Genomic DNA, 16188 nt, shown 5'->3' with positions numbered 1-16188 from the left:
GCTCACACGATGGGCACATAAATAGGATGGCATAACTGAAGAATGGGCACCAAACTTCAACCCGGCCTCGGACCATTGTAAAAACTGCTGGCAAAGGTGCGGGCTTGATTAACGACACTTTTATTGCTTTCTGTGCAGCATGGCTGCGTTTGGTTCAGCTTTGGTCTGGCAGCTTAAAGTATGGCGGGAAGCATGTAAGGATGCACGACAAACACTCCGAGCCTGAGGGCCAGGAGGATTACCACCGGGTGGGCATTGTTTGTGGCTATCCGGCCAGAGCACATGATAGCTCTGTTATTCGGTGAGAACTTTTCCAATAAATATTGGCTGCAGTTCGTTTGCAGCTCAGGGCCAGATGTTGTTGGCTGGGGGATTAAGAGAATTGTTGAGTTAAGGGGAAAAACAATTTCAACGGAATGAATCACTTTAGAGTTATGGTGGTACATAAATGGCAGATTCTGAACTGAAAGTTTACCGTAGGCCTACATTATTGATGACAAGGATGCAGATGGAATGATTGTCTCATTATTCCGAGTCCTGTCAAATGCAAGCAGAGGACATCTGTAAGCGATCCACACTTGCCTGGGTGAGGAAAATAGCATATTCTCATGATCTTCAAGGATTTATATGGTCTAGGTCTTCAAGTTAAAGCGAGACCAAGAATGCTTCAACGGTCGTTCAGTATATTCTTATGGCGAAATATGTGCTACATTTTCTGTTTTTGATCCCATATATTCCTCAATTTCTATACGAAATTCTGTTACGATATGCCATACTCAATATGGTTCGGGTCGGGACATAGCATTTTCCAAACCACAATAATTTCTATTCCCCGAACCAGGCACGCCGGATCGCCCTAGCCAAAGCCCACCAGCCAGCATTATTGGATTGTTATTGCATCGCTCAGAAGAACGTTTGGTACGTGATAGATTGTAGGGAAGGCTTGTTATTTTCTTGCCTTGTAAAATCATCCAAAATGCATTCGTTTCGTTTGAGGCTAAGGTTCCTGTAGCCTGTGATTCTTGCAACCATGCTATTTTCCCCCGTAATCTCCAACCAAAAGCGTATGAATGCGAGATGAGCCCGAGACGTTTGCTGAGCGGTCTAAGGGAAGAAAATCGATTGTTTAGCAAACGTTAAACAATACGGTAATGCAGCAATGTGTGAAAGGGAGCGAGATTTGATGCTTTGAACGTTTCAAAAAGAAGGGCTCTCAGTACGTGCCCGTATGCCAGGCAGTTGTTGCACTTCGGTATGCACAAAATGGAACACTTGTGATCGCCATCCGCTACCAGTAGCAGTGGCACCAGGAAATGTCTTCAAAGTTCATACCGACCCTGTTGTAACCGGTTGTTATCACCACTGACACTAGGTTGTAGTGTAATCCCGCTGCACAATCTGCATGCATTCAGCGAGACCTGTGGAGGTTTTCTGTTTTACCGCTGGATGGAACATTGCCGGGTTGGCTAGTGCTCGGCTGACATCGAGCTCACCGAGATATGACATGTACTCCACACACACACATAGAGAGAGAGAGAGAGTACCGGTGTGGTGACGATATTCAACTGAACTCGGCGAAGCAGTAGGTTCATGGTGCAGCTGTGGCCATGCCGGTCGCTTTGACAAGTGGTCGGCAGTGGTCGGAAGTAGCGAACATACAGTGCAGCAACATGGGAATTCTCCAATCTGGAATCGCAAATCTGTAACCAGTGCAAAGAAGCTGGAGGTTTTTGGTGCAATTGGCTTAGTGTTCCTTGCGGTCGACGTCGAGATGTTTAAATGGGACGGGGAACAGAACTGGCAGAACTTATGCGAGAGTGCTCGAATTCGTTGTGGTTTTCGGTTTGTAAGTTCTGTAAGTTCGGCTTTATGCTTGAAGGTTTGGTAGGGCAGTTGGATTTTGGGTCACGGAATCGTTCGCCCGGAAAGCGGAAATCGAATATCGACCTGAAACGTCCTGCGTCGTTCCGTTTCCATCATATGCTTCACCGTGTGCGTGATGTCGTCCGGGGCGGTTAGAAAAATCACGGTCGACAAAATAGAGTGCAGAGTATAAAAGTAAATGGGTCCGGCGTCAGACAAGGTGAAACGTGACGTGGTTGTGGGCTGGTCGAATGGCGTCTTAAGGGACGATTTAGTTTATTTCGGTAGCGAGAAAGGTGTTGCGAGCAGAACTCGATTAACCTGCAAGACGTTGGAGGGCAACGAAATGTGACCGTTCAAGCCTGTGGTCAGCCTGTGGAGCCTATCAAGGACAAAGTTCCGATCGGTAGACGGTTTTTGGTTGATGCTGAATTGTAAGGAAAGCTACCACTAGAACAATCGTTCAAATCACTTTGCGTTATTTCACGGTTGGGCAAATAGGTTTCTCGTTGAAGCCGTACGTGCTATTGGAAGGATCTATTACTCTACAGAAGGGGTAATTTATTCAAAGGATGAATTGCTACAGGAACTGTTGTGAATAGAATACAAAAGGGAAGCTATTACTTTTTTCTAACTTGCAGAAGAAAGTATTGTTCGGTTTAATTTGGACCGACCAAAGAATTGAGCTATGCTTGATCATCATATACGCCTAAAGGTATGCAATAAATGTGATTTAACAATTTAGTAAGATTTCTTAGCATTTCTCAACCGTCTACCTTGAGTTTTATGTTAGAAAACGTTTACAAATATTAGTATAAAATTTTTTAGTCCTTATTTGATTTAGTGAGCACCAGAAATCATGATGACATAAGTCATTGTGCTCTAGCTCTGCTTCATTTCTTCCCTTTTTTTTTATTCGCTCGCCTTCAGCATCATTGTGTTTTGCTTAAGTCGATAAACTTGACACGCGAACGGCGCCAAACTTTTTTGCCCGTACCAGTTTGGTTTATTATTTTAATGAGCCTTACTTTGACGGCCACGAATCTTGCTAGCGGCAGTTGATAAAACAGTCGCACAGTTCGTTGCTGCTGACTTTACCACGAAACACGAACTCGCTACCGCTACTGGGGCAGACGGTACGGGAAAAACTTTTCCTCAACCGAGACTCACCCCGAGAGAGTGAGAGCAGGAGAGAGAGAGAGAGACTTTATTTTATTTTTCAGAAACAGAAGTTTTTCCACAGCCCGAACGAAACACTTGCTGGTCGAACAGTTGGGCGAGAAGACCGTTTCCCGTCTCCCCGAAGGGACCGTTGGGTTGTGAAATTTTCGGTTTCGGGTAGAGTCGCTAAGATTCTGGCCAGATGCTGGTGCTGATCCACCCGGCCCTGGATGCTATGCCCTGTGGCGCAGCCTCGTTTTGACACTTGCACCCCTGGGGTGGTGGAGGGCCCAGCTCAGTCGCCCTACAACCAGCGCTTAATTCAATCAGCCGGAAAGCTATGATTTTCAATCCCGGCGAGAAAATTGGCGAGTTAGCACGCACGGCAGGCAAAGGTATAAACTGAAAAATAAAGCAAAACTCAACCACCGAATGCTTTCATGGGCTTAACGTTCGGTGCACTTTGTAATGAACCACACAAAGAAACAAAAAATCTCGCGTGAGATGGGATTTGATGCAGGCGGGAAACGAAGTTTCCATAAATATTAAAACTTGTTCTCGCAGCGCGCTGACACATTCGCTCGGCCTACGAGCGATTTTTCGTCTTCCCATGGCCCAAGAGATGGATTAGAAGGTCAATAGAGCCGTTTCCGGGGGCAGAAGTTGCGCCCTGGGGTCGAGGAAATTTGTTGGGAAAGTTTAATTGCATTTTATCAGCGCAGCTGATTAGGCTCTCACAAAGGTTTCCGGGTGCGTTGGCACACTGGGGACGGATAAACTGCTTCCGTTGCGCTTGGGTTGCTCTGTGCGCTGGTGCCGTTCTTCGCTTTCGGGTGGAGTGATCGGACGGAGGCGATAGCAGCGTGGACTGGTGTGAGATGTGCAAGGAAGGGGAAAAGTTACGATAGAAACAGTAGTTTACGATAAGTTACAGTAAGTGATTGCGGAAAAAGTTAGAAGAACTGGGGGGGAAAAACTGTTTTTCAACTGTAATTTTTAATTGAAGGAAAAGCATGAGAAAAATGTTGGCTACTAGAGCTAATGAGTTAAATAGAAATTTTGGCAGTTGATGTTGTATGTAGTAGGACCCTACATAACTCATACTTTATTTATTTTTCAAACGACCCCAAATTTTTCAACAATTATTTTAACAAGAGACTGGTTTTATCCGAAAAAAAATAATTGAGCAAGTCTTTCGTTGTTCGTAAATGCACCAACGGAATGAAAATCACAGCGTAATTGTACAGCCAACGAAAGCAAACACTGATTGGCCAACTTATTCATGGAAACTGGCCAATTGAAATCAGAGGAAAACCAAAACCACTTACCGTCCCCGCGTTAGCGGCGGGTACTTAGGAAAATTCTATCTCTGAAACTTTCCCTGAAGCCAGCCTTTTTCCCTTCACTTGGCCGGATACCGAAGCACCTGAGGGTTTCGAATTTCTTTCCATAACTTTAACTACAAATGAAAGTTTTCCTCTCTATTCTATCTCTCTCTCTCGTTCTCTTTCTATTTCCCCTGTTGTGTGGGGTAAGCTCTCGGAAGCTTTCCAACCACAAACCGAATGAGTTAGCTAATATGCTAACATGTTTGGCGAATGTTGTAAAGCTTCCCCGACCAGGGCATGTCTTTTTAACCGACTTTCCAACGAAGGAAAAGACAGTGAATGCAACAGCTCGGCGACAGATCATCCGCTTACTGGATGTGCCAGGTAAACTTTTGCCACACTGCCCTGCCACGTTGCAGTCGGCATTGTGTGGAAAGTTTCCCTTGGTTGGAGCCTGTCCCCGGGAGGTGATAATACTTTCATCGGCTTCTGAATCGTTTTTCCACGAACGCCTTTTTGCTGTGTGAGTGTTGTGAATGTGCAACCCTTTGGGATGGGTTGGGAAAACAGCAAGAAAAAAGTGGGACTATACGGAAGAAATGAGTTGGAAGATGAAAATAAAAACTCTTTTTTCGAGAAGAAAAAAGAGCAAACGATGTTTTAAAACCTTCACTTCACTCGGTTGGGGAAATTGTTTTGAAACAGTGGTTGGTAGTGTTGTTGTTTGTTTTGGTGAGAGTGATTAAACATGCTAAGATGTAGTACAATTTAAGAGCTCAGTAAATGGAGCTTTAAAAATAGAAAATTTGTATTTAGTATGCAGCACATATTTATCTTAGTCTATTTGAAGATAAAGAGGAAAGGATAAATTTAAAGTGGCACCACGCCATCTGATCCTAACATTTTTACTGTCCTGATTAAAGAGCCCAAGAGGGTCTACCAATTAAACCTCCAATAAGCTGTTAATTTCGTTCAGCGCCTCACCTCGGAATGGTCTCATTTTCCCCTTAAACACCAATAAGCGTACCCTATAATCTGGACATAACCTTCCCCTAAATTCCCGCGTGATCGAATCATGGAGCACCCGGGTTTACAACTCAATTTTTCACTTTATGCCCCAAAATGATGCTCAAAATCTCGACAAACACGGACGCAAGAAAACATTTGCTATAAAAATAACCGTAAAGTCGGAACCAATCACCCAGTCGCAAGGAAGGGGAAACTTTCCAATCACTTCAACTTTGCAGCTATGCAGAGAGTAGACAAAGTCGAATACTGCCCGGCCATACCCAACCCGTCGCCGTCGGATGCTGGTCCGATCGGACGAAAGACAATCGCTTCAAGACAAGTCCAGATGGGGGAAAAAGTTTGCTACCCAAAAAGTTTGTCCCACCTCCCTAACCTCCTCGAAGACCGGTGAGACCAGTTGGTCAAATCTTTGGCCGGGTGTGAACTTCATCGGCCCCATTGTATGCGAGACATCCGAGGAAGGAACTCACCGAAAGACTGTCCACGGGGGGAAAACGCTTCTCCAAAAGCGCCGGTACGGTTGTGGGAGTTTTTATCGCCCCATGTGAAAACATTGTGGAGCAGCCATTATTTTGCCTCAACTTGTTCCCTGAGCGTGAACACTTCTTCTTGGGTGGGTTTTTGCTGCCGTATCCATAGATGGTGAGTGGTGGTGAGTGACGAAAGGGGATGGCGAGCGCGAAGTGGGTATGAATGTTTATGATATTTAAAGAAGAATGAAGACCTACCCATAACTTGCGCATAAAGAATCGACGAACGCTAGCTTTACCATTCGTTCGGTGGGGGGGTTGGGTGGTAGTTCGTGAAAAGCTTTCTTGTATGGTTATGTCAGTTTCACACTTTGGAAAGCGATGCAGTTCGGAAAATGGTGGTTTCGGTCCCGGGCTGCTCCCTTTATGTGTATGGCTCAATCTTGTTTCCTAAACATTCGCTGTAGATCATCATATTGCGCTTTGCCTGCAGGGTTTTTAGCATCGATTAAAGGGGAACCAATATTTTAGAATTAAAGAAAAACACATTTATAGTTCCGTAATGAATTGATATATGAGGTTTCTGTTACTTCTGCTTCTATTAGAAATAATATTTGGGAATATTCGACATCATCACTCGACAAAACTTACGCTTCGTAACCGATTCATACTGGAAAAAAACTGAGCAAGAACCCCTGCTTTACTTATTTCTTATTTTTCATGAAGTTCCCCACCCAAAGCCTTTGCCCTTTTGCCGACTGTTTGTGAACATGAAGAAGACAAACGTTCGTCGGTCTCGAGACGTACATACATAAAGCAAGCAAGCCCAACTGTCCCAGGGAGATTGGGTTCAAGTACGCCGACATAAATTGTGCATCGACCGAGCTGTGCAAGCTGTGAATACTTTAACGCTCTATCGCCAGTTTCAACCCGTTCGGCTGTCGTCATCTGCTCACAAAACATCGTCCTCCCAAGCGTCGTCCATCATTTGGGTAAACTTGTAAGCAAGTGTACGCTTTTCCTCCATCTGGAAAATTTTCCGGTATGTCTCGAAAGAACGAGAGAAAAAGTTGGAACAATTGTACGGAGCACATGGTGAGCGCTCGCTAGGACCAGAGAGACACAGGACAGGAAAGAAAAAGCGAATTATCAAGAACAAGTCGAACATAATGAAGGGCAGGATTGGAAGAAGGCAACGGAGCACTAGAAACGCTTTTTCTCAATCGATTTTTCACGGACCGAGATGAACGGAGGGATAAAAAATGGGAAAGAAAGATCGTACAAGCTGCACTTTGTGGCTTTTACAATGCGCGCGGTAAGGATGGCTATCGCTGCAGCAGTCGGCGATTCTTTCCGCTGCCTGTGGTTCGAGTGGTAGTGAAGAAGTGGTCTCTATCTATCCTCCCCCCTGAGGCTGCTCAGATACAGCACGGACGTTCTTTGCAATGCTCCATGTCCACAAGGCATCGAGAATGCTGCGCTGCAACTGTAGGGGCGATAAGAAAAGTTGCGTTTTTCCAGCACATAGTTTAATTTTCCCAGTCGCAGCTTTGCTGTGTGAGAGAATGTGTGTCTGTTGTACAGTCCGGTTTTTATCTCTTCTCCCTTCCATGTGTTCGGTTTTTGCGCTGTGATAGATGCACTAGATCTGCCGAGCTTTTACTGTACATTTCGAGCGGAAATAATAACGATAAGGCACCTTATGCCCAACCGACTCCTCGCCAAAGTCGTTTGTGGTGCGAATAAATGGGCTGGCAGGGTTGTTTATCATTTCAAGTGCTCGACGGCAGGGATTGTATCCTTGCGCCTTCAACAGGCGGTACGAAATGAGCATCGGCGCTCGGTAGTGCTATTTTCTATACACGTTTTCTTTAAATTTTGCCAAGTGATGGGATGGGTTTTTTTGTTTGTTTGTTTCTTCGATTCATTTGCAGACATTTCTTGATGAATGACGTCCGAAGTGGATTATACAATGTTGTTTTGCAATGGTTCTTGGGGCTGGTAATGAAAAATCACATCAAACAGAAAGTTTTCTCCTCGCGGAAGTCACGATCACGGGGAATGTGCTTCGAGGGGCGCGGGATCGATTAATTAATGTTGCTGATGTGCTGAGTTTTTCCTTCCATTTCACTTTCGCTTCCCGTTCCAAACAGTGCCAACACACTTCATGGATGTGGAGCAACACTTTCGAAACAGCATCGATCTGGACGCGGAACAGACGGAAGCCCGGTACGATCAGGAGATGCTCTCCGACATCATTAACGATAACGATCGCGGTGAGCTGCAGAAGGCGGAATCGTGCCTGGTCGACGATTACAAGTATGACCACGGACAGAAGGTAGGTGTTTTTGGGGAGCTTTTTGGGAGGATATTACTTACGATACGGTATGGTTTTTGTGTTGGAAAATGATAACTGTTTCGTTTTTTTGGGTTTTTACTCGTTCTGCAGATACAACGACTCGATCCGTGTGAAATTTGTCTCTGCATCGATGGTGAAATATTCTGCTGGTGGAAACAGTGCGGTAAGTGCAAAACCTGATTGAATTTGTTAATTAGAAATATATTATTTGTGGGTTTTATACACAAATGCACTATTTTTTTTGCTAATTTTAATTCAAAATGTTAATAAAGAGTCACAAATACCTAAAACATTCGTGTAGTTTTCGGCCATGTAATTTATAGCTGCAAAACCTTGTTTACCCAAAGAAGCCTTTTTCACTGCTAAAAGACATATTGTCCCGCTTAGTCCCCCCCCCCCCCCCCTATACGTCACGTGCAGTGGACAATCTTTTATCTATCTACCGTAAATTAATGCTACCCTTTTCACCACACAAAACCCGGATCAATGTTAGGTATCGTCAGGATACCCACGGCCAAGCCTATCGTATGCTTTTTGGCAGCAATTCAGGTCAGGCTTATAATCAGATGAACATTTTTCATCTAACAAACGATGGTATGTGATATTCGAGAGCCCGATGCAATAGCTGTTGGTCTGTTGTTGGCTGTATCGTGATTTATCTTTTTTTGGAAAACGGTCTCCGGGGGGCTCTGTTAAATTCATAATGCAATTTATGGACATACTCGTTGCGGCGATAAGGATAGCACCCGGACGAGGAGTTACCAAGGGCAGTGGGCTATAACAGTGGAGAGTGTCACTTAAGGTAATGCAATTTTTCAACCATTTTTCCACACTGTAATGGTTGGCTCCAGTCCAACGTAAGGACTGCTGAATGGTTTTTGGGACGAGAACAGGAAATTCGGGATGGTTGAACTATTTTTGTGGCGTTAGAGAATATGAAGTTGGAATAAGTTTTGATTGTGTGTCGATTGACCTCCTGCTGTAGAATCAGAGTATATTAATTTAAGCTGGATTTGTTGGAGTTATGTTTTGTTGAAAATAGCTTAAAATTCTTTTTTCCATTTCACAGATTCTATAGCGAAAACGATCGACGAATCGGAATCCCAAATCGGATCTTCGCAGCAACTATCAAAGCAAGATCAACCCTCCTCGGAATTGATCTCCGAATCGTCAACTGCCATCAGCACAGCTAACGCTATGGGCCTACCCACAACAAAAACGCAAGCATCCTTCCACCTATCATCCATGGAAGCTAACGATGGTAGCAATGGTGCCACACGGCTCACCCTCTCCGATACACTAACCGACGGTGGAACGACGGTTGTCAGTAGTACGTTACCGATCTCGACACCTTCATCGCGGGCGCAAAATACCGAGCATGGCTCATCGGAGGTCGTAACTCACCATGCATCGGTACATACGGCGGATGCGCTCGATGGAATACCGAAGAACATCTTAAGCTTCCCACAGACGCCCCCAATAATGATGTACCGCCCAGTATCAACGGGACCCGCGACGAGTTCTCCAGCTCGGGACGCAAAATACGGGGATGTTAAAAGAAAGGCAAAGCTTAGCTCGCTGGCAGGTGTTCGAAAAACGAAGGGAGCGACACTCGCGCACAAGAAGCTGAAGGAGCATAAAAAGAACCAACAAAAGGCAATGCCGGACGGGGGATATGCGTTCGGTTACGATCGAAAACCTACAGTAGCGATTGCGAGCGATGCACTGCCGAGGATTTCCCCGTTGGATTCGAGCAGGGAAGCTGCCAAGCCACAGGATCAATCGCGCGAAGAAACTAATAGAAATGATGGTCAAAGCAGTAAGATCTCGCAAGATCAGGCACAAAAGTCTGCCCTGGAACAGCAGCAACAGTTTGGAGGGTATGGGTACGGCATGATACACGAACCCGAGTCCGACCATCGACAAGCGACGGCTGCGATGCGGAACAAGGATCGAGACGTTCCCCAGCACTACATCATCACCTCGTCCGGGCATGTAGAAATGTTTGACGACAGTGGAGCGATGGGTGGTCCTGAAGTTGGTACCGAAAATCAGGAACTACACGTCCCCGAGGCGGATGGGTACGAGAAGCAACCGTACCGGGATGTGCTTAGCTTCGATGGGCGAGTGTCTTCCCGTGTAGCGCAAGATCAGCCCTCGATCGGATCGAACGGTGAGGACTCGGAAGATGTGGATAGTGATGAGGACGATACGGAAGAGGATACGGGTGAGCAGCGAACGGATGGGGACACCGGTGCGATTGCTCCAGCGATCATGCTTACAACGAACGTTACCCAGGGCAAATATAGTCTCGGCGAGGGAAGCCAGCTTCCCGCGACGCAGTTACCCGCGTCACCGGCGTCAGTGATTGACATACTGAACTCTACCGCGCTCGGAGAGACGGATTACGTCGATGGGACGAATCATTCGGAGCTGATCTACCCGGAGGTCCCGTCGATCAGTAGTAGCGGTATTAGCAGTAGTGTTAGCAGTAGCACAACTACCAAATCGCCCACCATACAGGAGCAAAGCGAACAGCACTGTGTCGTGATGGGTAGGTTTCCTTGAAGACACGCAACCATTTAAGTATCCTTTAATATTTGCCTTTAATTTTTCTTTCTCCCTTCCAGGAGTGACATATCCGGTAGGAGCAGTGCTTAAACAGGAAACTGGAAACTGTTTGCAGTGTGTATGTGTGGCCGGTCCGGAGAATGATCCTGCCCCCAGGGTAACGTGTACTCCACTCAACTGTCCTCCCCTGATACTGCCAGATATTCTGGACGGGGCAGGATTCTAAGCTTCGACACTCAAGGAAAAGGATGAAATGAATACTTCTAATGGGACGAACATTGAGGTGAGTTTTAAGGATGCTCTTTATCGTCATTTAATTTATTTTATTATATTCTTAAGTTCTATGTTACTCAAACTTTAAAGACGATAAATCCCCTCATTCCGTTCTGGCGATACCAAACAACAGGATTTTTTTTTACAATTACCATACGTTAGAAATGTGTGTAACCTTTCCCACGTTACCGTAAGCTTTCCGGCTCAATGAAATCGATATTTAACTTCACGTCACGAAACGATGTTCGAACTGTAATTATAGTAATTGAATAGCACACCGGCAGAGAACAAAAAGCCACCGGCAGAGCATCATTTGCATTAGAATTCCGGCGACAGGTGTGTCTGCGGGCTGCTCTCTGTGTGTTCCAATGCACCGGGCCGTATGTAATGTGAGCAATTTCCATAGCAAACGAAGGGACTTCCCAGCCGACTTCTACTACAAAGCGATTGAAAAAAAATGCAGAAAGGAAAAGCTCCATCGTAATGTCAAATAATCAAGTATAAATTTGCATTACTTCGTGTCTTGCCGGCTCACTCCTGATCCCCCACCACCGAGGTAGGATAAGCTGAAATCGATCACACGACGAACGGCAATTATGATGCGCGTTTCGCATAACAATGTTTGCCAAGTGTCTTGGTTGCTAGCTGCTCGTTTGGCACGCTTTGGCACGAATGAAACGTTCAAAATTCTGACAAAAATCCTTCACAGCAGCATACGGGCGTTAGGATCGAAGTATATTTTGTTACTCATCCCCTTACCCTCCCAATGCTCCTGTCTTGTGGCAGCAGTTTGACTTGGTGACAACTAAATCAATAAAATTTCAATTTCCGCTTACATGCTAGGAAAAAATGGGCTTTTTCCGGACGGCCAAAAGGTGGTATCGGCTAAATCCTACCCACGATGTCGTTTTCAGTGGCTGAGTGTGTGTTTGGGGGGATTTTTTTTTCGGGAAATTCGCTTTATTCACCACCTGCCGAGTGGACGGCCATTTTTCATAGATGGATTTACTCAGTGGTCGAGGATTCGAAGCTGGCAGGATTGTGCCGTATGATTTTTCTCTCTCGCTCGCTCGCTCGCTGTTCGATTGTGATAAGCCACCAGTAGGCGCTAGGGTAGGCACCGGATCATGTTCGGTTATGAGGATCTGACAGTTTATTTTTCCTTCCCCCCACCGCATGCGTTCGCTAGTGTGTACGATTTTCCATTTTTATTGGTATTTGCTGTGAGCGTGGCAGCCGGTTACACACCGGTAGCGGGCGGTTTTACACCAGATTGACCCACATCAGATCGAGGACCGGGCGCTTCGAAGCGATGGAGTGAAATCTCAATTTTCCGCTACTTGAGATTTAGGGGGGCCAGGATTTTGTTGTTTTTTTTTGTGTTTGTGCTGCTTCTTGGCATTGATCTTTTTGAGATGGAGTAGTTTGAGATGGAAGAAGAAAGAGTCGAAACTGGTGACACGTGGAAATAAAACGCTTGAAATGCGCTTTATTTATATATGAACCGGACAGCAAATGGCGTTTTTTGGGTTGATGAAGATCCCGGCTTCATTTTCAAGCTTTTGAAATACTTTTTGCTTTGTGGTTTGAATGTAGCTGAGTTCGTCAATATTTATTCTTCAAAATTGTATAGCAAGAAATAAAATCCTTTCTGTGCCGAAATGTTTGTAAATCAGTGTTTCTGGAGCTGGTTAATAAACCTTTTTTTTCGTGAATCATCCCACGATTTGTCGCGCTTTATTGACACATTTAACGTGCAACAATATAAATCAACTGCTTGATCGATCACGTGCGCTTACGACGTGTCTTGCGAATGATAAGCATAATAGAGTTTTCTTTTCATGTGCCCCGTGGATACAGCGTTGAATCGATGAGCGTAATGCTTGTCATTGGATGAATACGCTTGATTCTACGCTGCAGGCAAGTCACCGGGAGTGGATCAAAGCACAAGCGAAAGCAAGTTAACAGCATGCTCGCTGTTGTCTGTTGGCAAAGGTAGAAGCTTCCGGTCACTAAGGTAATTACAGGAGGAGGAGTGGTACGATTTTCCCGGTACCTCGAGGTAAAAATGGTTAGACATTCTTCTTTGCTGGGGTGGGGGAATCATGTTATGTTTAGATCAAAAGAATGTAATTTCTACTAGTCGCTAGGACGCTTTGACGTGATTAGGTTTGCTTTATGCTGTCTTCAGGTATTTACCCATTTTTTTACTATTTTATTACCTTTTGTTATTTTTTATTTCCTTTTGCTCTCTTGTTTTCTTTTTTGATTTTTTTACATTCATTTACAGGTTTGTATTACTGTTTTCTATTCTCTTGTTTTCTCTCGTGTTTTCATTTCAAACTGTTTCTAACTGTTTTGTTGATTAAATTTATAGTTTTATCTTTTTTTAAATTTTATTCTCAAATTCCCTATAAGAACTTCAACGTTTTTGTATTGTTAAATTTTTTGTTTTACTTTTTTAATTATGCCAACTTTAGTTTAATTGTTGCGAAAGCAATTGAATCGACCAATACGACCATGACCGTTTTATTAGAATAAATAAAAGTCATTCGATATCCATACTTCCCAGAAGTAGCTCTGTTTTATAGCTATAAGTATTTACAACAGGATAATATTTATCTTACTCACCGACAATAAATACCACTTCTGCATCAAATAAGCTTTAGCTCGATGCATAATTATGTTTCGATACTGATGCAAATACTGTCGTTTAAACCCATTGATCTAGCGCATACATTCAATCTCCGGTGCATAAATATGCATAATGGAGTGCTACATCATGGCGAGCCGCGTTTGTTTGCTCCCCCGAACACATCAGGCCCACATAATGCACAACAAAATTTTGACAATCGTTCCGCTGGCATTACCGATCAATACCGATACTGTGTGCAACATGCTGCGTGTTGTACGGTGTTATCTAAGACTGGAGTTATTAATTTTCCTATTCCCGGGACCGTCGTACCGTTTCCGATTTCCGATGCGTGCTGGCAATCGGAATTAAGCTGTCAGCTGCATGTGCGTGTGTGTGTGAAGCCACCACAACAACAAGCACCGGATCATGTGAAAGGACATGCTCGAACGATTTAGCTACACGGAAAACGTGGCCTGCAATGACTGACGGGCAGGATTTTTGGGTCAGCGAATGTTGTGCCATGTAGCGCTCAAAGACCAGTCTTTCGCTCCCTCTCTCATCGCGTAACATGCTCCACAACATTGGTTCGACTGATGGAATGAAGGCCGGTGTGAGATGACACACCGGGGTGTGTGTTCCGTGCTGTAAGGGTTCGGAGGCAGGATTTGGCCGGCGAGCAGCGCTCTGGCTAGCAATTGGATAATTGATGCAGAAACTCATTTAGCTGGCGCCTGTCGTTTTGCCTAATTGTATTGTCCATTTAAGCGACTGGAAAATGGCTCCCATTACCATGTTTCATGACGCGCGTACCAACGGTGGCATAATTGATGAAGGCGACCGTGAAGGCTTCCGTGTGCTTGAGTGTGCTGGCAAAGCGAAAAAGGGGAAAGAAAAAAAGTGCACAAAAATGTCGTTGTCAACTGATGCGGGAGAAGCTTCTTTTTTTTGCTTTGCCATTTGCATTGTGTGAAAATGAATACAAATGAATCATGAATCTACTTAACGGCGGACATTCATTTAGTTCATTGAGATCGGCAAAAATGGCAGAAATTACGTTTAAACGCCATTTCAAACAGCTGGAGGATATTTCACTGTTCGGGGGAGTTTTTTCTAGTAAATTAGTGTATGTAAATTGAAATTTAAATTCAAACACGCACTCGCTTTGGTTAGTTTCAATTAGAAACTATTTCGCAAAAAATGTGTCCAAAAATCCCAAAACACAAAGCACGGTTCCGACACGTAATTACAAACCCCCATCATCAGGGGCACGATTACGGTTCACGTCGGATGAATTATAAAACCCGGCGTACCCTGTCGCTTAATTTGATCAGCACGATTAATAGCACGGACCGGCTACAACACCCGCCCACCCAGCTAAGGCCTGGTTGCTAGCTTGCTAAACGAAACGGTTTGACATCCGTCCATCGGTTATTTGGCCGGGTTGAAGCGCAAATGGGGGACCCCGAACCATGAGGTGATAACGACCGCGTGCTTAAACGCTTGCCCGAGCGATTCTGCTGGTGTGTGGTCCCGGGGTCAGCATATTTGTGTATGGTAATTTCATTCAATCACGGTGGATAATCCCAACCCATAATAATGCTGGGCGGGGAAGGAACGTGAGTTGGAGGGAAATCCCCACAGAGGGTGGGTTTTTCCCATTTTTCTCACGTCCTTGGAGGAAGGTATTTATTTCCCTCCTGTTTTGCGGGAGGATGGTTAGTAAATTTAATGTCAATTAAAAATCCTTAAGAAGATGACAGGCGGCAAGCAGCTAAGGCCGAACTTTTGCATGGTATTTATCGGTGTAATTAATGAAGGATTGATTTTTGGCATGGATATCTCTTAGGTTAGCTTTTAGGCTAGTTTAAGAGGACTAAAATGCAAGAAAATGAACGACCTTCTTTAGCAAATTTCCATCATCGTATCGAAAACTGCTGCCAGAACACTGGTCTGATTAATAATTAAAAGCTCAACAGTACCGAACCAACTACCATCGGAAACGGCTTTTGCACAAACAAATCCACCTCACAAAAATATACATAGATCCTTCTCTAGTCCAAAGCCCGATGATTTAACCTTTGATACCACACGGTTTTTTTTGGCTCGCCTGCCCATTAAAGTAATGAATGGACTGGCCGGTTTCGACCGTGAGCAAAACGGCGCCTGCTTTTATGCAATTCGCAGCACACATTTCCCATTAGCCCCGGGAAGAGCATCATCCCGGTTTGGTTTCAAGTTTTGGAAGAGTTATTAATTTTCCATTTTCCTGCCCGTGCCTTCTTGTGTTGACTCCAACCCTCCCTTTGCTCCCTCTCGCTCCTCGACCAAACCCTCCGTTGAAGGTGTATTATGCAGGATGGTTCGTTAAAAGCGTAACTACCTGATTGATAGCCGCTTGCGCCCGTTTAGTGAACGATTGGAAAAAGGATCGTCCCGGTAAAGGATGGGTTCGCACGGTTCTCCGGGACGGAAATGACCTCTACTTTGTGGTTCGGGCCG

General features: G+C 44.8%; 1 protein-coding gene across 3 annotated transcripts in view; it reads left to right on the top strand.

The window, feature by feature from the left end:
* LOC118512690 overlaps positions 1-16188 on the top strand; it is a 65258-nt gene that overhangs the window by 44374 nt on the left and 4696 nt on the right. For all 3 annotated transcript variants that reach the window (XM_036057481.1, XM_036057480.1, XM_036057482.1), the window contains 4 exons: positions 8005-8189; positions 8301-8373; positions 9280-10764; positions 10841-11064. In XM_036057481.1, coding sequence (XP_035913374.1) covers positions 8005-8189; positions 8301-8373; positions 9280-10764; positions 10841-11007 — 1910 coding nt within the window. In that variant the 3' untranslated portion in view covers positions 11008-11064. The remainder of the gene's footprint in view (positions 1-8004; positions 8190-8300; positions 8374-9279; positions 10765-10840; positions 11065-16188) is intronic.

Source organism: Anopheles stephensi, chromosome 3 (genome assembly GCF_013141755.1).
Source record: "Anopheles stephensi strain Indian chromosome 3, UCI_ANSTEP_V1.0, whole genome shotgun sequence".
NCBI lineage: Eukaryota > Metazoa > Arthropoda > Insecta > Diptera > Culicidae > Anopheles > Anopheles stephensi.
This window is presented reverse-complemented; position numbering and strand designations above follow the sequence as displayed.